Here is a 21,331-nt window from a genome sequence, read left to right on the forward strand (position 1 = left end):
CGATTTCGTAGATTAATGGCTAGTATCTATGAAATGCGACGCGCGATGCACCACCGGGATAGCCAACCTGACGTGCCCATTTAGTTTCCTTTCATGCAAAAATCTCTGATTGGTTTCTGCATCGAAAAATATAGTTTACATTCCTTACACATTGATTAAATTTTGCTATTGAATTCTAATATCTCCTAATAATCACGCAAATAACGTTGTCTTCTATTGAATTGTTTAAGTTCGTAGATGAACTTCTTGTTTGAATCGTATAGCTTTTTGTTTTTGACAATCTGCAATATTGACTGTTATGCAATAATCTTTGTTCTGTTGATAAGTAGGTAATCTGTAATGTCTACACAGTAGATAGATGTCGCCACTCTACTAGCCACTGTAATAGCTTGAAAATTTTGGCACGCATCTTTTTACAAGCCTATATTAAATGCATTTTATGTCAGTTATTTCACTTTGTTTTCTTGCTTATAAAATCCTGTATATCGTAATAAATTATAGTTTTTTTTCATATAGTCGTTTTCTCCTTTACAAATACGTTGAGATACGTAGCGTGATTAGAATTTCATTTACGTTCTTCACATATGCTCAGTAGACATTCGATGAATATCTTACAAACATCAATGAAACTTTTAATTATATCTTCCATCAACTGTAACTAATAAATTTCCCATTAAATGATGTAAGCTTCCTATAATTTAACGAGATTCGAAAAATAATATCAAAAGCTTATAGAATGACATCATAATTTTTACATAGAGAATGTTTCTAAGAGATTACAAGCATGGTAGTTTATAGGTAGAGCTTGTGTGGTAGGTGGAACCGCCGTAAAAAAGTGATGCTATGTGAATGATGCGATAGTACCGTATGGGATGACGTCAGTGAGATGTAATTGTTGGTTCCATGTAGTAGTGGAAGAATATGTGAAGAAGCACGGACGCGGCGACCAATAACGGTTCTCCACATGTAACGTTCCTGGTCTCAGCCAGTCACATTAAAGGCTGATGCAAGTGTGGTTCTAGGATGTTCTGCAGTCACTGAAATGTTGCAGCTCGTCAGTACGATTACATCAGTTAGAAAAAGCGTTCGGAGTTTACATTCTATCCTTCGGTGTTATGTATTGGATCAGTCGGCGTCCGGCACTCGGTGGTTCCAGAAGTTGGACAAACGATAGATAGGGGTGGTGAAGTTCTAAAGCAAGTGACAATAGTAAATCCATTCCATATTTTATGGCTGATTATGAGCGTACTGAAAAGTGTTATCATCACGTTGCCTAAAGGCCTGCCGTCGAAGACGCCTGGCGTTATATCGGCAACGGAATTAACAAAATCTGTGCAGAAATTAAATTTTTCCGCTACCTTATTAACCGATAAAACGAGAATGGATCCAAAGAAAATGACTAAGCACGAGGAAATTCAGGATGACGGTTCATCGTTCAAAACAGATGTATGCGTTCGTGGAAAAAAACGGCGGCTAGATCACTTGACATGGGAGGAAAAACTACAGAGAAAGTACGCTGATAAGAAATGAAAATTATAAATAAAAATCAGAGTACATATATAGATACGTTATCGAAATATGATAAATCCATTTCTATTGATTTTCCGACTTAAAATTGAATTTTTCATATAATTTGGTGACTAAAAAGAAGTATTTTAGTATGAAATAATTGAAGAAGGAAATATCTTAATCGAGTTTTCTACGATGTTTTTTAAGACACGAATAATATTAGTTTAACTGTTATGTTAATTTAACTTAATCAATATTAGACTGCATAACTAATTTTATATTGATATTATTTTAACGTTCAAGAACTTGGCGAAATTACATATTGAATTTTAAAATTGGTTTTTTATAAAAGGCGGTAAATGTCATGTTTATAATAATGTCCTATGTTTTTTGTTCATAATGTGATTAGAAAACATTCGAAACTATTGTTGAATTAATCCGAAATGATATTTTATAGGAAATTAAAAAATAGGGTAGCAGCTCAAACTTCTCGGGATCGTAAAAAAGCGAAACTTGACGAATTGGAAGAAACTGTTCGAACTTTAAGGGAACAAAATGAACTGTTGACGCAAGAATGTTCGATGTTAAGATCGCAAAACGAAATATTAGTCACAGAAACGAAAAGATTGAGGAAGGAAAGAGAGACCAAGAACGCGGGAGAATTTGTTTGTTCCATGTGCCAGAATCGTGTCGGCTGTGCTGTGTCCTCGCTGGGATCTACAGTGTCCCCCACTCACCCTCTGCAGCAGGGTGGAACAACACAGCTGGCACCGTCGCTGACGCTAACCCCAGGAGCAACAATTCTCCTGAAGATACTGACCATTTACCTCCTCTTGAAGAATTATTTGGCGACTTCCAAGGAGACGATTACATCGAACGACTTGAAGAACTTGCAGAAAGCCTTCTACGGGAGGTTACAGCAGAAGTGGAAGCAAATCCTCATAGGACAAATGAACAAGTGAGTATTATTGATCATTATTGATCTGTCAAGCAACTACATCATATAATTTGATTTTATTGCTTTAGACTTTAGGAATGAATGATTTGTTCGAAAGAATAGAAGCATTTTGATATATTCTGAAATCCATAGGAAATCATTGATTATTAATAATTAAGCTGCAAATCTTGAATATTGTTAAACATTTCATTCGTTTCTGAATTTATATTTTTCATTTGCAACTCAGTCTTCCTTTCGTTAATGACATAATGATTGTGTCTTGTGTAGGTGCCAGTTAAGGAAAATACCACTGAGAAATGTCACTATTCAAAAAGAATGGTGGGGCAGACATCAAAAGATGTGGAAACCAATGGAACCTGTAGAAGCATGAATACACATCAACCATGGCATTCTGTTTCTAGCACAGCCAGTACACCTTATACCACAAACACAACCGCACCAGCGTCAATAAAGTCAGAGGTCGAAGTAAAACAAGAAGTCGAAACACAGGAGTTAGACACTATTTATGGTACCTACGATGAGGCAACCAATTCCGTAATGATCATTTATCCAGGAGATGAAAGCAACGTAAGCATTCAAGAATGCGTTCAAGAAGTAGTTACGGATGGTATTTGTACGGATGGTGTTTGTTCGAACGAAGATTCAACGTGCATAACACCGAATTATTATTCCAATCAGTTATCACCATGTTACACAAATACGGATTCTATGTCGCCGGCGAGTATACATTCCGAAGATGTGGATGTTAGTTACACACATACGAAATTAGATTCTAACGCGTCCGATTATGGATACGAATCGCACGGTTCTCCAAATTCTGATATACGACTTGAAAAAAGTAACATAGGTCTGTCGGATCTTTGGCACGAAAGTTTCTCTGAATTATTTCCAACATTAGCATGACAATTTCCTCAAAAAAGTAAATCCAAAAGACAATATCTGTGATACGCGTTAATCATACTTGTGGACTTGCGGGAAAGCATTCGTATGATTAGATAGTTACTTCTTATTTTCTTATTTTGTCGGCAATAATATGTATAGCGCAAACTATGACACTTTATAAACCAATAACACATCTAAGTGTACATTTCCATTCGTACTTTTATACGTGTATTCTTAAAGTTAAAACATTATAGTTTAAAACACATTTTTTCTGATTTATCTCGATATAGAGATTCGCACGGTAATGATAAAACACGGAATGAATGTTACTGTATATAGTATCTCTTAAATGTTTATTAGTGAAACAATATGAATACTGCTGTGCAACAGTATGCCAAATAAACAGACTATAAAAAAAGCTCTTGTCTATTTTTGGATTTTATCCTAGTCTTTATATAGAAAAAGTAGGAAATAGGAAGCGTTCAAGAAAAAATACTACAAAAATTAATCTTTAATTCATATTTTTACTGCTCTTACATTATGCACTTATGGAATATTTTGCTTTTGATTAATTTATGTCATATTTATCGATATTTGTAATATTGTATTTCTTGTGGATATTCAAATACCTGGCAAATACTAACCTGTATAGAAACTTCTATATTGGAAAATACAACTTGCATCATTGCGATCGTAAATATAAATATTTTATAAACACGTATCAAATCTATCAGAATTGTAAACATTTGGTAGTGTTCCGATTTCATAAATATCTTTTTTAATTGGCAGCTTTTTTCTTCGATATATCTCTCAAAGATTACATTAGTGGTAAAAATAAACTACTAATTAGCACCCTTTAATAATCCTTAGATTGTAGGTCAATGTGAAATACGTAATATAAAATATTCGTGAAAATATTAGCAACGTGCCCTTATTAAGGACAATGGAAGATAATAACGACCACAGTTATCCTATTACCTTATTCTTATGATAAGAATGCATAAGAATAAACAACGATACGTGATATAATTGAATTGTTGCACCATTTGCATATTGAGATTTATAAAAATTTCCAAAGGCTGCTTCGGGTTACGATACGAAGCTTGAATCGTGGAATATCGGTACTTGTGTATGATGACTAAAGCGATTACATATTCTACGCGGTATAGACATATGTGAGCAGCCTATAAAAATTGTAAGTAATACCAAGCGAAACAGCGCCTGTTCGTCTTTATGTTACAAATACGAATACTTTGCGGTAGATTTTTAACCGAATAATTTGTCGAAACACCCGTGGCAATATGGTTTATCGTTTTGTTCCTTAAAAGTACCTTTGTTCAATTGCTTTAAACAGAACGCGCATACAAAATGCTCGGGGTGGAACTTCCGGAACATTGCGGTTATGCAACGACCTGAAAGAAGATAACGTTTATTTACGGGATTAGTGGTTACCGGCATAATGATTATTAGTAGAAGGTATGAAAGCGCAGGTACCTGTAATTGGTTTATGGCACCCTGCGCATAGGGACCCTCTCTTAGCGTGGTAATGAGTTTCACAATAGGGTAAACCTTCGTGATCAAAGAACGATCCACCTTGAAACTTTTGTCTACAATCCTGTGAATACAAAACAAAAGAAGCGTGTACATCAACTAGAAATATTTTTCACGAGAAAAGAAATATATGACTGTATTGAACATGACCACAGAGAATAGAAAAGACAGTACTATACGATAATGTCGTTTCTTTAGTCCCTGTTCATTTATGAATGAATGTAGAACGACTACTCCATAATATGGAAGAACGACTCAACGAGACAAGTATACATTACGCGTATTCAAGCACGCGTATATCTGCTGTACGTGTATGTATATGGGATAATGTATAGCTAATATATGAGTAGCCCGTGAAATTTACAGATCGTAATTTGTAGTGGATCTACGCGTTGACAAACATCATTAGATCAATATAGGATGCCGGCGTCCGACACACCTGCCTTCAACGAAGACACGTGGCAAGCGGCAGCATCCGAGTCACGAGCTAACTCTTTGTGTTGTGTGTGTTTTTTTTGTTTTTTTTCCTAATTTATTTTTATTTCGCATACAATACTAGCAATTGACATCAGCGTAACGATCGATTATTAATAATATTTATCTATCTAGAGAACGTAATTTAACAGCAAAAATTTAATTCCGGCTGCATCGAATAATTTCTCGTAGAATCCTATTGTAATCCTAACGACGCCCTAGCTGTTTGTAATGTGTACCGTACATTTATCCGTGTGTATGTGTGTGTATGTGTGCGTGTATGTGTTCGTGTACGTAAATGAATAGGAATTTCGAGAGAGACAGATAACGATGGGGATGAAGTCGAATCGGTGCATTCTTCCTTTCTGGGCCACCTAAATCACCTGTTGAAAAAAGATGGGAAGAAGGGGGAAGAGTCAGGATCATAAACTTTTGCAGCCTGACAGCATAAAGAGGGGAACAATAGGGCTTTTCACATAAGAAATCGAAGCAACGCAATGGCTCGCCATCGCCTATGCTTCTTCCTCTTCCTCTTCATCATCATCGACACCAACGCATTTCGGGCAAACGGGTTTGCCCTCCATCGCATAAAACGACTTCCCAGATACCGGCTTCTTGCAATCCTGCAAGTTTTACATTTTAAAGCTACTGAACCGTGCAAACAGTTCATCGATACTTCGCATTAATCCTGAAGCGTTGCTGCAAATGGAAACGATTTGTTACGGATAAATATCGACAGGCAAAAAACCTACCCTGCAGACGAAACAATCCGGATGCCACTGACTGTTTAGAGCGGAGATATAATTCTCCATAATAGCACGATTACATCCGCCGCACTTCGGCGCGAACATGTCGAAGTAATCCTCCCGACAGTACGGCTTTCCGTCCCGCTCGTGGAACCCCTCTTCACCAAACTGTTTGCCACACTGAGCGCAAAAGAAGTGCTCCGTGTGCCAAGTTTTTTCCAACGCGGTTACGCATTTCTGAAAATAACAAGAACCTGCTGTAATCCTAGATCGAAACACCGCGTGTGGGTTTCGTTGGACGCCTTACATCCAGAATGGGACCGTTGCAGTAGGCGCAGCGTGGTGAGAAAAGATTATGATAATCGGGCTCGCAATAAGGATGACCCTCCCTTTCGAAGAAATTTCTTGTGCCCAATTCCTGGTTGCAGTGCGTGCATGTGAAGTGTTCAGGGTGCCACGTTTTTCCTAGAGCGGTGATCACCTGTAAGAGGCATAATTTATCACTTGATTATATACAAATTTTGTCGACAAATTTGGCATGATCCAAACGGCGATTGAGTTGGATTTACTTGTCCCACGATTGGTTTCTCGCAAGCGCTGCAGCATCCCTTCTGAGTAGTGTTCACTCCTTGACGACTCATATCGGCTTGAAGGTTTCCTAGCATAGAATCCAACTGATTCTGTTTGGTTTGAGTCGCTGGCTGCGGTGGATAAGGCTCTCCGTGTTGTTGCTGGTGGTGATGAGTAGTGTGAGTCTCGGTGATATGAATTCGAGTTTGCGTGCCCTCGGGTGGCAACGGGCTTTGCGAACTCTTGGTCGCCTTGTTCGGCTTGGCGTATGGAGAATCGGTCACTGTTTGAAGCTGATGAGAACTACTATTGATCTGCAAATGTACGACATATAATTAAAAAAAAAAAAGCCAGTCGGTGCAGGGTGGCGAAGCACATGATGTTTCAGAATATTCTCACAAATCAAGCAGGATGAAGAGCAATGAAAGAGCATGGAAAGCGAACGATATTTCGCTGCAAGATGTTAAGATGAAAGAAAATTGAGAAATCGGCGAGGTATGTTATTAGAGGCGGAGTGTCAAGGTAGCGAAAATTTGAAATTTGAAAACTGAAAAATATTAAGGACCCGCGAGAGATGTCGATTGGCAGAGGCGAGCTTGCAGACTGGCTGAAAGCTTTGAGAGATTTCGTGGATCACTATATTCCCCACCTTCTATATTTTCCCTCTCCTACCACGGAAAATCGGTGAACATGAAGAAAAGGAGAGAGAGAGAGAAAGAGAGAGAAGAGGAGTAGATGGTCGAATAGTGGTAGATGGTGGATGGTGGAATGGAAGTTATTTTGGTAACTTAGGGAGCCAAGAATGGGCAGGGATAGTTTTAACGGCACTGTTTTCTCATTCTGTAGTGATTTTAATAGTAAGCAAACATTACAAACGCTTATTGCACCCGGTGTCGAGGAATCTATGAATTACGTAATTGTTCTTAGGTGGTAGGAGATCTGACGATTGCGCTGACGCGTCAGACAAGATATAAGAGACAAATTTCCTGATATACACCGTACCTTAAATTCGGAGAGAGAAGCCATTAAATCGTCAAGCTCCTTGGTAGCGTTGCTGGCGGTGTGACCATTGGTATAACTCTTCTGGGCCTCGCTGCGATTCAACGATCCGTGCTGTCTAGGAGGATAACCATCGTACACGGGTTGCACCTCCGTGGACGTTTCTTGAATGGTAACTTTCACTCTACCATCGGCAGGATAATCCCTGACGAAGAAGATCGCGTTAAAATCAACTCCGAAGTACCGTGTTCAAATTGCAAACTTCTCAACTTTATCTTTTCCTCCTCCTTCTCGTTCGTTCGTGATTTTTCCAAGAATAAAAGAGTAACGCTTACCCGTTCGGTACCGCGGTGCTCAATTCTTCGAGCAACGAATCGACGGTGGGCCTTGAAGCTGACATGCTACTCGGAGAACGAAGCATCGGACTAGAATCACCATTCATTCCTCCCGAGGAAACGCGATTCTCTACGGTCATCGATATTTCGATCATCGTCGTTGCACAGTTTTCGTCAAATTCTAATTTAGCGTATCTGATCGAAACTGATGTAAACGAAAGACATGAAAATAGGATGCTGACCTCTTTCCTGATAGTGAGCATTGTAACGAGCGTTGCTCAGATCTTGCAACAACGTGTCCAACTCCGACAGATTGTTGTTCAGGGAAGGCATCTTCCCTCCGCCGCTGCCTTTCGCGATGCTCTCCTCGATGGCCTCGCGGTTCTGATAAGTCGGCTGCAACAGCAGTTCGTCGTTCGCTATCGATCCTTTTTAACTTTATTTATCATCGATATTTAACTCATCCAATTTTTACACCTAATATGTCCATTTCTCGACAGATTTTTCCAGGATTATCGCGGAATAGCAATTTCTCGTTGGTTGTAATGTTCGTTTGTTCGATTGGTCTGAATATTTGCGTTAACAGGCGGATGAGAATCAACTAGGAGAGTTGTGTCAAGTGCGTGTGCGTACGTTACTCGGGGGAAGAACGAGGGAAAAAAGTGTCGCGGACAAGAGACAGATGCCAAGTAGCCGCAAAAGCGGTATTATTTCAAAACATGATGTCATTAGATGCTGCGCGGAATTTGTAAATACATTATCAATTAGGTGGTCGCGCGGAGGACAAGGCGTCATGCACTTTTAATAGAAACCTGCCCGCCAAACCGACCAACATTACTCGTTTGTTGCAAAATCCTCGAGCAAGAGAGAAGCACCGCGAATTTGTTCCGGCGATTCAACGAGCAACGACCAGAACCGAATCAACTTTGCTCCAACTTGATCTTCGGCCGATTAAATCGCTGATAATTAATCAACTACGTAGGAAGACACGTTTATCAGATAACGTTCGGTTAAGATCGTCTGATACGTCTTATTATTCAGATCTAATATATTCTTTCGTCTTTCGTCATCATCATGAAGTGATACGGAACGATACATCCTGATGGTGGAAACTAGGTTGCTCAGTGAGTTGTCGTTCCAAAAATATCCATAGCGAACCACCGACGGAAAGAAAATGTCGCAGTACGTCCGACAATCCTGCAGAACCCTGGTCGAAGTTTCTTCCACTGATCCCTCGAACGTGGAATCGTAGCCTGCGAAACGCTTTGCTCGTCAAGGCTGGTCGATCAAAAAATAAACACGGACCTATAAACCGCCGCGATCTACAATGACACAGGGAACTTCATAAATCACCGATTCACCAAACTTGCGAAAATAGGCCGAACGCAAACTTTCCTGTGGAGATTTCCTCCGTGCTTCCCAACTTCGTCTAATATTCATCCAGTAGAAGACGAAGAGGACGTGTCTTAAGAGAGAAGTATGTAAAATTAATTCTTAAAGATTGTCGTGGGTGAAAGTTCGTCGCAGTATATCTTCCTTGAATGAAGAAATTAATAAATAGATGGAGTTCGATATCTTCATTGTTAGTTACTAGACGAAGAGTAGAAAAATCATTGTTCGCGGTGATTACAAAAATAATTCCATTGCGATGGTACTTCTACGAGATGCCAAAAAATTTCCATGTGGTAGATTTTAAAAGTTACATATTTTCATCCGAGAATCACGTATCGTCTGAGAATCGATGAACTGCGTACCGATTTCCTTTTCCAATGTCAGCCAGTACTCAACGGCTAACAAGAAATATTTTATTTAAGAAGAATAGATTCGAAAGTAAATTGTATCATTGGAAGAATCGCGAATTTTTCCAGAATCAACGAATCGCGTATGATTAAAGAAAACGCTGTAAGTGTCAAGAAACAAGTTTTTCAGGAGAAAAAGGAAGCTTATGTATTTTAACGTAGTCCAAGTTCGTTCAAAAAGGGAAGCGTATCCGTAGAGAATCCTGTATGTGCAATTGTCTTAGTTGTAAAGAAAACTCGATGTTCCATTCGTTTAGACAGACGGCATAAAGAAAAGTAAAATATCAGACAACTAACGTTTATTGCAACTTATACATTTTTTTACAGGCGCAACGTTGCTGCGACACCATCTTTTAGCATTGTCGGTAAATTATTTAAAAAGGGAAATTACATTTAAGATATATTCGAATAAAGAACAAAGTTTTTTAATTTTGGCATTTACAGTGTCTTCTCGATCGTTTCTTGCAATATTATTTAACACTGAACCGCGAAAGAAAGTCGCGTTTGAGGAGCAAAGATTCGAGAAACGAAAGGAAGATTCAAAGTCGAATATTTCCTTTAAAAGGATTGCGCGTGGTTCGAGAGTCGCGCACGGTTTACGCAACGCTCTCGAGAATCGCATTGGAACCCGTACGAATACGTAACACGGTTCGTTTCGTGCTAAATTCGCATCAAAGGAAAATAGTGCGCGATTCGACAGGTTTTCGCCAACTTTTCGTTTATCGTGGCCGAAAGCTCAACGCGAGAACGCCAATCAGCGTCACCCAGCGGCAGTGTTTCGCGACATTGCAAGTGTTCCAAGAAGAAGAGCACGACGTTATGATTTATTTCACGCCAGCGTCGTCTAGTAAAACTATGAAAAATTATGCTCGCCACAGACATAAATCTCCAATGGTCTACACGTGTTTCGTTATCGCCAGTGATTTCTCGCGAAACCATTATTCTCCTTGGATTTGGTTCTTCCTTTGTAGGTTGATAGCAGCAAATGGAACATGACGATTTTCATAGGTGCAATAAAATCTATTTATAAGACGAAGCTCCAGGAATGTTCGAAAAGATATCCGCTATATTCACGGCAATTTCGAGCAAGCCTCTAGCGGGGTTTCTGAGTACTGAATATCCTTGTTTAGTAGTGAAAAAATTGTTTCTTCGATCGAATGGTAAAACACGCTAGGTGAAACAGAAACCGTGTGACGTATCTATCTATGCACAGCCGTTATGCCTCGGTCTTTTCTCATGTGCTTGCATATGACGGGAAAGAAGAAGACCAGTGATTGTACAATGACACCGACGATCGATAAAATATACGAAGGCTCAGCGAAAAAGTGTATGGAGAATGTTGCCCTGAATATCTAAAGTTTTATGAATACGTGTAGTAATTTACTATGAAGTTGAATTTCTTTCTTTTTTTCTTTAAATTCAACTTCTATCTGAAAAAATTGTGGATAAAGTTGATAAAGCTAATATAAAAAACTTATAGTTAAGTAAATTTTACCGACGGTATTTTTCTATCGAAGATGGATTTTACCTAGAATTAGCTCAATTTAAAGTTGAATAGTAATGAAGATAATCTATGTATAAATGTTTCTGAACATTAAAACGAGCTTTGAAAATTCGAAATAGAATTCTTTTTCAATCGAGCCTTTTCATTTATCTTAATCGAGGAAATTATGAACAAAGATGTATCGCCAGATGTATCGTTTCTCTGTTTTCACCGCTTTCAACGCTGTTTAAGCGAATGAATTTCAATTAAATTCCGCTAGGTGATACGCCTGTCATTTGCAATAGACGTTTGGTATTCGGTGAATGCGTTTCCTGTTCAATATGCCGATAAATCTTGGCTATGTCTCAAACATCAACTGCCCGACTATATCAATATCTCCATTAAACTAACTATTTGATAACGTAATTAGAAATGATGGAATGAAACCGCGTCGTCATGTCGTTTCTTTTTTCTAAATGATTATAGCTGTGAGATGTTAAATGCTATTTGTCGTGGAATATTCTAGCAAGGAGGAGTTACCACTCTAAGGATGACTCGGTGGAACGCCTAAAGCGACCACGTGTTACGCAACAAGGGAATACTCGAAACGATCAAGAAATATGGCGACGGAACCAGGCAATTAAATCTCGGATGAAGTTGTACTTTATAGCAGGAATCGGATTTGGCAATTGGTTACTGTGCAGTTGGCGCGATGGAAACCGTGTTGCACGCGAACCGGGAAACTTTGCAGCCAACTCAAACGTCGAGAACCTGAATAATTGATGCATCGTTGCTTCCACTGGGAAATAATCGATAATACCACCGGGGAACGTAACAAATATTCCGCGGCAAAGATCGATAAGCGTGCGAGTCCAACTCGAGAACTCTTAGTTTCCAACCTTCGTATCGTTTTACATTTCTTCCTACTCGAAAGATATTTTTGCTTCTCTTTTCTTTTCTTTTTTCTTTTTTGTGACCGATTACGAAATAAAAAACTACAGCAGCTCTCTCGAGAACAGATCTATGACAATAGAACGGTGGATCAGGCAAAGTGTCTTGGTCTTAGTTACAGTTTTTTCATACGATTTAAAACTACTGGGGGGGGGGCACAAGTTATGGTATTATATATCGTCTTCTCAACATGCGAGAAATGTATCAGAGAATAAACGATGGAATATTTTACGAAAGCCAAAAGTTCAAATCAAAAATATAATACGACTTTTCGTGATATCGGAAGAAAATAGTTACCGTAACGTTAGACTTTAGTGGATTAAAGTACTATGTATTTATAGGTACACAATAAATATAGATTCCATAATGATTTAACTATTTGACTATGAAATATTATACTTGGCAGCCACATATTTCCAATAACTCTATGTATTTTTTTGAAAACCTCCTCAATTATTTTACAGTGATCTATAACAATTGCTGACGAAAGCCTAGCGTTGTTTTTAGAATCTAAATTTGGAAACGACTCGATTTACATATATATATACATTAAATACGTAATAATAAATGTGACTGTACTGTAGGTAGGTAATTGGTCAATTTCCTGCGAAATGATCGAATGCCGCCCGTTAATAGTTTCGGATAGTAATGCTCGCGATCCGGAATCCGATACGATTCATCATCGTGGAACATATTTCAGAGTCGATTAACCATGAAATTACGGATCGATGATTAAGTCATTGGACATCTTTTCGCGGCAATAAACGATCGCAGGTTTAAAAGGATCCGATTGGACGCACGTAATACGAGCTCGTTTCTCGTGATATATCCATTTTTTTCACGGATCTATAGCTTTTTTGCAGCTTGACGACTCTCGACTGGTTAATTTTAGAGGCGATATCGGTTCTAATTTTAGTCGATTCTTTGCGTCACACCAACCACTGGAATGTAACTATTTTGCATGGTTGCTCGTTTGCGAACATCTCTTTAGAATTTCGTCTGAAATTGGAAGAAAAGGTTTACCTCTGTTTCGACTTTATTTTGAACGCATGACGCGAGATCACTCGTGTTGGACAAGTTCTAGCAACGCGTTTCCACGGCCGCCTCTAAAAATATGTTACAAGAATGATCGTGATACAAAGTTGGCTTCGATAGATACATAAACATAAGATAGATAGAAAAATACAACTGATTGACCGTGTCTGCCAATTTGTCCGATTAAACGAGGAAATCATAATCGTAAATTCTAGGTTATTTTCAGAGTCGTCCAACTGCCATTTTTCAGCGAAGCGCTAGCATACGTTTGATCGTTTCGTTTCGTGAGATTATGGAAACTCGAGAGAAGGTCACCGTAAAATTTAAAATGGAACCGCGAGAAAAGCGTGCCGCGCCGAACATATCACACTCGCCATCTATCTTAGCAAACCGCAACCTAAAGCAACTAAGTCTCTCTAATCATCTGCGAATAAAACGCGATATCGATAAGACAGTTAGTTTTCACAATTTATCACTAATAGAACAAATTTACGATTTATAAAAAAACAGAAATTTGATCCACCCCCTAAATATTATAAAAAATATTTCCTTTGAATATCTTCTATGTTTTTGCACATTTAAGTATCTCATAAATACATAAACACCTATAGTTTAATAACGAATATTGCAATTTAATGTTCTATTAAATACTTTGCCAATTTTGTCAAATAATTATCACTCTCCGTTTATTACAGAAACCGAGATATACGAATATTCGTGTATCGAAGCATTGTTCAACAATAATGTACCGTGACTGTGTTATAAGTACGTCACACAAATATTTCTCCCATTGTAAATGATACGAAATTAGTTTTCACATTTGACAGCGCTGTTAATTGAATCCATTGGCGTAAATGGAGAAGAATAAAATTTTTCCTATTGAAATATAACAAAGAAAATTTACATACCGATTGCGGCGGAAGCGGAGAAGTTCGATTATCGTAGGATCTATAGGCGGTGGTTCTCGCGCCGTTCAGCGATCCATAACCAGGAGTGGCGTTACTACCGACATGATTTCCTTCCGATGACACTGTGTTTTGCAGGTCTGCCAATAGCGCATCTGAAATCAAGAAATAATTGCTGTAAAACGTCGCTGAGAAGTATCTTCAATTATCCCTAATGATTTCAAGAAGGCAATTGAATTATGGACCTCTTTGCAAGAATAAAACAAATTGGCCAATTTCACGTAGAAGATATTAGTAAGAGGCATAGCTTGTTATTTTTCTTCAGATATTGCTTCAGGTGTATCAGAATTTTTGTATACATTTATCGCAAACAGTAATAAAATGGCTGCCTGTGTTGTTTAAATAACGAGAATGGTGTCAACGACACCGATAAGCACATTAAGTTTTCATCGAAGCGACTAACGAGCGCTGCTAACATCGAGTCAGTATAAATTTAGGCAAGTTCATTGGAAAACAGTATCAAGATGAACTAGTTCAGTAAGTAAACCACTTTAACATTGCTCGTTTATTCACACATTTTTATATTCCATGATAAAAACTGTCTTTCCTTTACGATAATAAAATGAGGAACTTTTTTTCTCGCTTACCACCTGGAAATATCGATTGATCATCAACGCTTGCGCTCTATGTGAAGATGTTTTTGCGCTGAAAATATGCACACTCAAATATTTTCGATATTTCATGGCAGAATAACAAAGAAAAAAAGACGATGACGTGAGCGTTGTTTAACGAGCAAAGCTTAGAGATAAGCGTACAAGGTAAACCTCCGTGAACGTCGTAAAGTCACGTATAAAAGAATCATTTACCAAGACTGAGAAGATTTGTTTCCGTTTTCTCGGTATTGTAGGACTCATAGAGATTATCGGCCCCAGCCTGCGACTCACATCCTGTTTCCATCGCGAGACAAACTGCGACACACCCACTGTTCCGAGAACGTCGAACTTCGCCACCAATTTCCAGTCGAATCGAAAGCAACGCGTGTGGGATATTCGCGAGATCGTGTAGTTTCCACACTTCTATTCACAACTGTGCAATTACTCTCTAATCGAGAGAGGGAAACGAAACTGATCGACGTCGAAATCGTCGACGATTTGACACTGATAATATCGCAGACCTCGCGAAATTTTCAACTAACGTCCGTGTAAATACTTTATACACGTTCGCCTTTCAATAATCGCGTGCAACACCAACGATGCATTCCTTTCTATTTGTTTATCTCTGTCCAATACTCTCCCCTGGGCGATGTAAAATCACGATATAGAGAACAAACTGTCACGTGCTTATCGGATCGGCGAGATTTGCGCACGTGAACCTGTGATGATCGGCAAAACGGTACTGATTGTCAATCAAGTTCTCGGTAAAGCGACCGGCTTCGAAGCCGGAGAATAGAAGCCTGGAGGAGGCAAGCTGGTCTGGAGAAGGAGAAGGAACAGGAGATGGAGGGAGTATTCTCACAACAAGGGAAGTAGAAACTCGAGGCTGGTTCGCGAAGCCAAGGAAAACCAACCTAGCCAGCTACGAAGAAATGGTTCGCGGGTAGAACCTGAACTAGACAGTTACTTGTGAATCGGATGGATGTGCTCTTTCGCGGAAATTGAAATGTTCCTTGAATTGGACCCTCGATATCGTAACTTAAAGGTTAGAAGACGATAAGAAAACGAATATAATAATTCAAATATTGCGTTCTTGCTTTGTCGATAAAGTAGATCTTTAAGGGAAAGGTGATCAATTTTTATACATTATGAAACAAGAATGTTAATGCAGTAGTATTTTTTAATTAATGATGAATTATTGAGTTTCAGATCTAGTTCGTGTCGACTTTGAATCAATATAACAACGCGTTTGAATGAAATTCGTGGTTGGCAGGAAGCCTACCGAGCTCCCCCGGATCTATTTTATACTGCTGAATCATACAGTCAATTTGGACATTAATATTGCACGATATGCGTAACGCACTTTCGTCATAAATTTCAGGGAAATTGGACACATACGATAATGACTCTAGACACTTAATAAATCATATAGAAGTATTACAGTCGCAGGTATTTAAATCAAAATGTTTCTGCTTTCAATGTATTACATCGAATATGTATTATTACTATTAACATCTGATTAAGCAAAACAAAAACGTGGTCGCAAAAAAGCACGTAATTATAATTAGGATTCGATGCAATCATAATTTCCATCGATCTCTGCATAGACAAAGTTAGTGATTACTATCATTAACTCGCATTACCATTGGCACCAAATTTACTTACTTATATACTGTTCCCAGCGTGCGTGTCGTTGGATCGTTGCCAAACGAGCCGGTGTAATCGGCGATACAGGTCTCGTAATGTCGGTCATAGTCATATCATTGTGTTTTCAACGACATGACACTGAATCAAATGACACTAGAAATTGGAGTTTAATATATCACCGAAGAACAGAATGAGAATTGAAATTTTAAGAGTGTAATCCTTATGATTAACTCGAGAGTAACCTATCCAAATATTGATGATGATATGAAGACTGACCTCCGGTCCTGTTTACGAACAGTGGGACACAAACACAAATGAAGAACGACAACGATTATACGATTCTAATTTGGCTAATGAAAATATTCGAAACATTCTATACATACAATAGATCCCTTCCCTGACAATTATTACTTAGTATGTACTTACTCTTTTGGTACAATTATACACACGTACGGATAAACATTTATCTTGTAGACATAATTATATTATTTAATAATGACGATATGCTTTGACACTTCAGATAATTGTTATTGTATTACAATTAATCTATATGATTACAAAAAATGAAATTAAATTATTTCATACCACATTAAATTATCGCCACGTGCAAGTGTCGAAGGTAATGAACAAACGAAGATATGATGGCTAGGAGGCACGTATGTGTTGCGAGATCAGGTAGGACTGCCAGCACGTGTTTTCTCAGTTTGCATCTACAGAATCTGTGTTACGTGAACCCATCTCCTCCTTCCTTTGTCCCTCTTCTCCTTCCTCCCTCTTTTCAACCTCGTTCTTCGTCTCTGTTTCGCACCTTCTTTCACGCGATGCATATATATGTTTACATCTAGATTCATGACGACAAAATACCCAAGAATAACTTCGACTACCTATCATCTTTTGCCACGGTTTTCTCTTACTATTTTGGATTTTGTACTTCCTTCGGGAGAGCGGTATCTTCCAATCAGAGGATTTACGAATTTGTTCGTAACACAAGAGTAAAAAAATTGTAGATCGTTTTGTGAAAATAGAATGGATCACGTTAATCCTATTCGAGTCATGTATGCCAGTTGTAAGCGTAGGAAGTTAAATCACACACTGTCGTGCCTCATATGGATATGTATAAATCAAACCAAGGTTTGTTCAAGGAAGAGATTCCTACGCACACATTGGATCATTATATGAGCTTTTATGCAATGGAATGCATGATAAATAAGCGCAGTTTCCTGTATCTCTAAAAAAGCTAGTGCATTACGACTAGAAATGTAATAATGCATATTGATGATAACAACTTTCATATTGCTGTTCATTGTATTCATCGTATAAACATGTACATACATATGTTTGATTTTCTTTATAAAACTCATATAAAATAAATTACTAAATTATTTGGCAAGAAAAAATTGGTAGTGCATATAAATATGCATTTATAAGTCTTTCACATTAGAAATGGAAAAGGAATCTTTAAGAATTAATAATTAATTATGTACATATATAGTGACAGAGGCACTACCGATAAAATTGATCCCTTGTGTCGATACATCAGCACCTTGTCTCCTGTGTGATCAAACAGATGACGCCACTCGAAAATATCGACACAATATTTTTAATTCAAATTTCTTTCGAAACAAATAAAAATGAACTATGTATCACATTCTTTTATAGATTTCCATAAAAAGATCGTCCGTAAATAATGACTTCGAGAATTATTTCAGAAAGTTTAGTGTCAAGGCGACCCACATTGTAGGTGAAAGGTATTCCAAAAAAAATGATGTGATCTGTTGCATCATGAGTCATCCCTTCAGTCCGAATTAAATGTGCATTTTAAAAATAATTTAAATCCACATATAGTGTGATTGCACATGCGAAAAAGTCAAAACATGTACACTTTTTAATTTTAGAAGATTTCTTTAAAAAATGTTTCAAATAATAATAATTAATTTTTTTAATTTATAGCAGTAGTCTTTTCATAAATTACGAAAACGATTTGAAGTTCCGTATCTTTAAGGTTGGCTACTTTATATATTAACCTTTGAAAATATGCCAGAGATTCATTTCCGCCAACGATTCAAGACTATTATAAATTTATCAAAACATGAAATGGTAAATTAGTAATTAGTAAATTAGTTACTGAAAAATAGTAAACAAAAAAGACACGCGTGAATAAAATTAACCCATCCTTTTATATTTATAAATGTAATCTAACTAAAATGTAAACTAGCTAATTTTAATAATTATTTATATTTATAAAACCATTTAAGGATGACACGACTAATTCATCCCTTTCAAAACGTTTTAACGCACTCTATGAACTGACGAAAAATAATACCGTCAGAAGCAATTGAGCTTAATTTGAAAGTTCATATTACGTTATCGCGCAAAGTTGCGTGAACACAACCAACGCAGACATAGATACTAAATCGATATATTAACTAATGTCTCTAATTTTAATTCTATGAAAAGAAAGCATATCAAGAACAATTTTTAATTAGTAATCCAGACCGGTATTCTAATTACATATGCAAAAAGGTCGCATATATGCACGTATGCATCCGTAATCATTAGAAATAATTTCATATCATCGTTCTATTTTAAAGTTATAGAACAAAGCATTAAAATCACGCAAAATTAAAAGGGTTAAAAACATAAAAAGAATTATCGACTCACATCCTGGTGGTGAACCTTTTGTGATGGTGATTTTATAGGGCTGATAAATAGCGCTTGGTTCTACTTTTCCGTACATTGTTCGATCCATAGCCATTTTTTTAACGTACCACTTGAAAATATAATCACACTTATATCCGTTTACTTATTTTATGTTAGTTCATACGAAATCACGAATTCATCGCGTACAAGCATGTATGCTATTATGTAGCACTTTTACTGCGGTAATGCTTCTCTTCACTGTCTATCGCGAACGACCGAGCTGTGTAGACGATCGATTAGTGGTGGGGATGATGCACACACCACACGACCACTTGTTGAATGCCGTCTGTGAATTTTATACATACGAATCCACAAATAGGAGAATAATCTATTAGGTTTAAAAAAAAAGAAGAGAAAAGAGCATCAAGGGTAAGCAACTTTATAAATAGTAGTAGTCTATCGATCGTTATCTCATTTATACTTTCAATTATTTTGCGCTCACGTTTAAATACACTGCTACAATCAACAGATTTACTCACGCACACACAACGTATTATTGAGATTTTATGCGAGAAGCTGAATGAATACGTTTTTTATTGTCTATGATTGTAGAATGAATTGTCACCGCTTGTTGAAATACAACAGAGCAAGAATCGTGGTATCAATACTCTGTGAATAGAGTGAATTCGACGGGAGGAAAACAAGAAGTTCAAATGTACAAGTATATTTCAGGCGCTCGCCCGCACTCACGACTTCCATCCTCTCCGAGCAATGCTAAAACAAGAGGACAACGGTGCCGTGAAATACACTAAAAATACGTAGAATCGTTGGCACACGATAACCCAGAGCGCACTTGCGATATTATGCGGATTTTGGAAAATCTCTTCCGGTATAAATAAATACACCACGTGCAACCATCCGTGTTCCTCAAATTTTTCGCAGTTTTTTAAATTAACTTAGAAGCTTTTATTTATAGAGGTGCTTAGAAATTCTAATTTTATTAAAAAATAGAGATCATTACATTGCAATTGCGTAATTTTATCTCAAAATGATAATCGATGATAGTAACGCTACTTATTAACATTATAGTTTGCACTTGAAGGTATAAATACGTAATGATATAAACTCATTGCGATCGCATATGATTATGACAAACATATAATTAACACTGATTATATAGATATTATAAATGATGCGTTAAGCAAATCAAAATGGAAGAATTTGTGGAAAAAGATTTATAATTAAAACCTGTATCGCGATTAATAAAGTTACTGGGGATGAACGAACTAACATGTGATGCATTTAACGGTGACGCAACAAAATGTTACCATGGTAATACAGATAACAGTTACGTACTTCACCTCGCCTGGTACTCGTAAATTCGTAATATTACAGCATGCCATCTATATTTTGCAACTAAATCTAGTCCTAATCAATTTTCATCTAAATACATTATGTAAAATACTACTGCGAAAGGAATACGTATACATAATGATACAACTTTGGTTACAAATAATAAGATGTATACCTTTTATATTTACGAATGTACATATATAAATAATAACAAAAGTGAAATATAATAGAATTAAGATTGTCACGTCATATTTAGATGTATTAGAAAGAAATTGCATTTTTGATTTTCTTTAGCATTCCTTATCAATAATACTTGTTCACATATAAATATTATATTAAGTGTGTGTGAACAAATAAATATACATATATAATTATAACATCGATTTATTAATATCATATTTGAAAAATTTAAAATAAAATTAGAGAAGTGATATTTCACAATTTCCATATTTTTTAAATTTTTAAAGCAAAAATTAAAGTTAGAACTCAAAAAAGATATAAATAATACACATGATTAGATGATAATATGTTATAAGTATTCTTATAAACATAAATGTTTCTGACAGTATGATCGATTCAAATTTGAGGTTATTTCATCAATTGAATATTTAAAATTCATTTTACTCACCTAGATCATCCATGTTTAATATATATTAACCCTGTAGATATTGTTGCACAAATTACACTCAACCCGTGATAATTTTCAATTAAAATGACGGTAAAAAGTGTCAAAATTGAATGATCAATTTACGTCCCTCAGTTGGGCAATGCAAACATCAAATATGGAGAACCCGGTTCTCTCACTTCATAGCTTCCAGCATTCATTGTCTAACCTTTATAT

At 37.0% G+C, this 21,331-nt stretch overlaps 2 protein-coding genes and 2 long non-coding RNA genes across 12 annotated transcripts; 3 read left to right on the forward strand and 1 right to left on the reverse strand.

Annotated features, from left to right (window-relative positions):
• Positions 1-1,007: 1,007 nt before the first annotated feature.
• On the forward strand, positions 1,008-5,084 carry Xbp1 (X box binding protein 1). The gene is given in 4 exon segments (XM_033335618.2): positions 1,008-1,511; positions 1,967-2,330; positions 2,333-2,467; positions 2,735-5,084. Coding segments are annotated over 4 exon segments (1,407 nt in total). The 5' UTR covers positions 1,008-1,239; the 3' UTR covers positions 3,371-5,084.
• On the reverse strand, positions 3,854-21,266 carry Pax (paxillin). Of its 9 annotated transcripts, none has more exons than XM_033335615.2 (11): positions 19,159-19,290; positions 14,201-14,352; positions 8,267-8,420; positions 8,025-8,154; positions 7,693-7,894; positions 6,690-7,004; positions 6,428-6,601; positions 6,127-6,357; positions 5,893-5,997; positions 4,844-4,964; positions 3,854-4,761 (listed from the first exon to the last, which is right to left on the reverse strand). In XM_033335615.2, the coding sequence occupies exons 1-11, from the start codon at positions 19,250-19,252 to the stop codon at positions 4,616-4,618; spliced, it is 1,824 nt and encodes a 607-aa protein (XP_033191506.1). In that variant the 5' UTR covers positions 19,253-19,290; the 3' UTR covers positions 3,854-4,615. The 9 variants fall into 9 exon arrangements, with proteins under 9 accessions (XP_033191506.1, XP_033191507.1, XP_033191501.1 ...); XM_033335616.2 differs by lacking the exon at positions 19,159-19,290 and adding an exon at positions 15,064-15,194; XM_033335610.2 differs by lacking the exons at positions 5,893-5,997; positions 19,159-19,290 and adding an exon at positions 21,119-21,266.
• On the forward strand, positions 7,037-12,632 carry LOC143303610 (uncharacterized). The gene is made up of 3 exons (XR_013060102.1): positions 7,037-7,547; positions 7,618-9,501; positions 11,833-12,632. It is a non-coding gene; the product is annotated as an uncharacterized LOC143303610 (long non-coding RNA).
• On the forward strand, positions 14,346-17,011 carry LOC143303609 (uncharacterized). Its single transcript, XR_013060101.1, has 5 exons — positions 14,346-14,734; positions 14,892-15,015; positions 15,105-15,978; positions 16,060-16,299; positions 16,533-17,011. It is a non-coding gene; the product is annotated as an uncharacterized LOC143303609 (long non-coding RNA).
• Positions 21,267-21,331: the final 65 nt, after the last annotated feature.

Source organism: Bombus vancouverensis, chromosome 14 (genome assembly GCF_051014615.1).
Source record: "Bombus vancouverensis nearcticus chromosome 14, iyBomVanc1_principal, whole genome shotgun sequence".
NCBI classification, from domain to species: Eukaryota; Metazoa; Arthropoda; class Insecta; order Hymenoptera; family Apidae; genus Bombus; species Bombus vancouverensis.

What these genes read in the sequence shown, in the direction of transcription:
- Pax (XM_033335615.2), bottom strand. Translation starts at nt 19,252, where the DNA reads ATGGCTATGGATCGAACAATGTACGGAAAAGTAGAACCAAGCGCTATT. An exon ending in AGCACCGCGGTACCGAACGG is followed by an intron (nt 7,895 to 8,024) that starts GTAAGCGTTACT and finishes CTTCTTCGTCAG; the next exon opens with GGATTATCCTGCCGATGGTA. An exon ending in GTGCCATAAACCAATTACAG is followed by an intron (nt 4,762 to 4,843) that starts GTACCTGCGCTT and finishes ATCTTCTTTCAG; the next exon opens with GTCGTTGCATAACCGCAATG.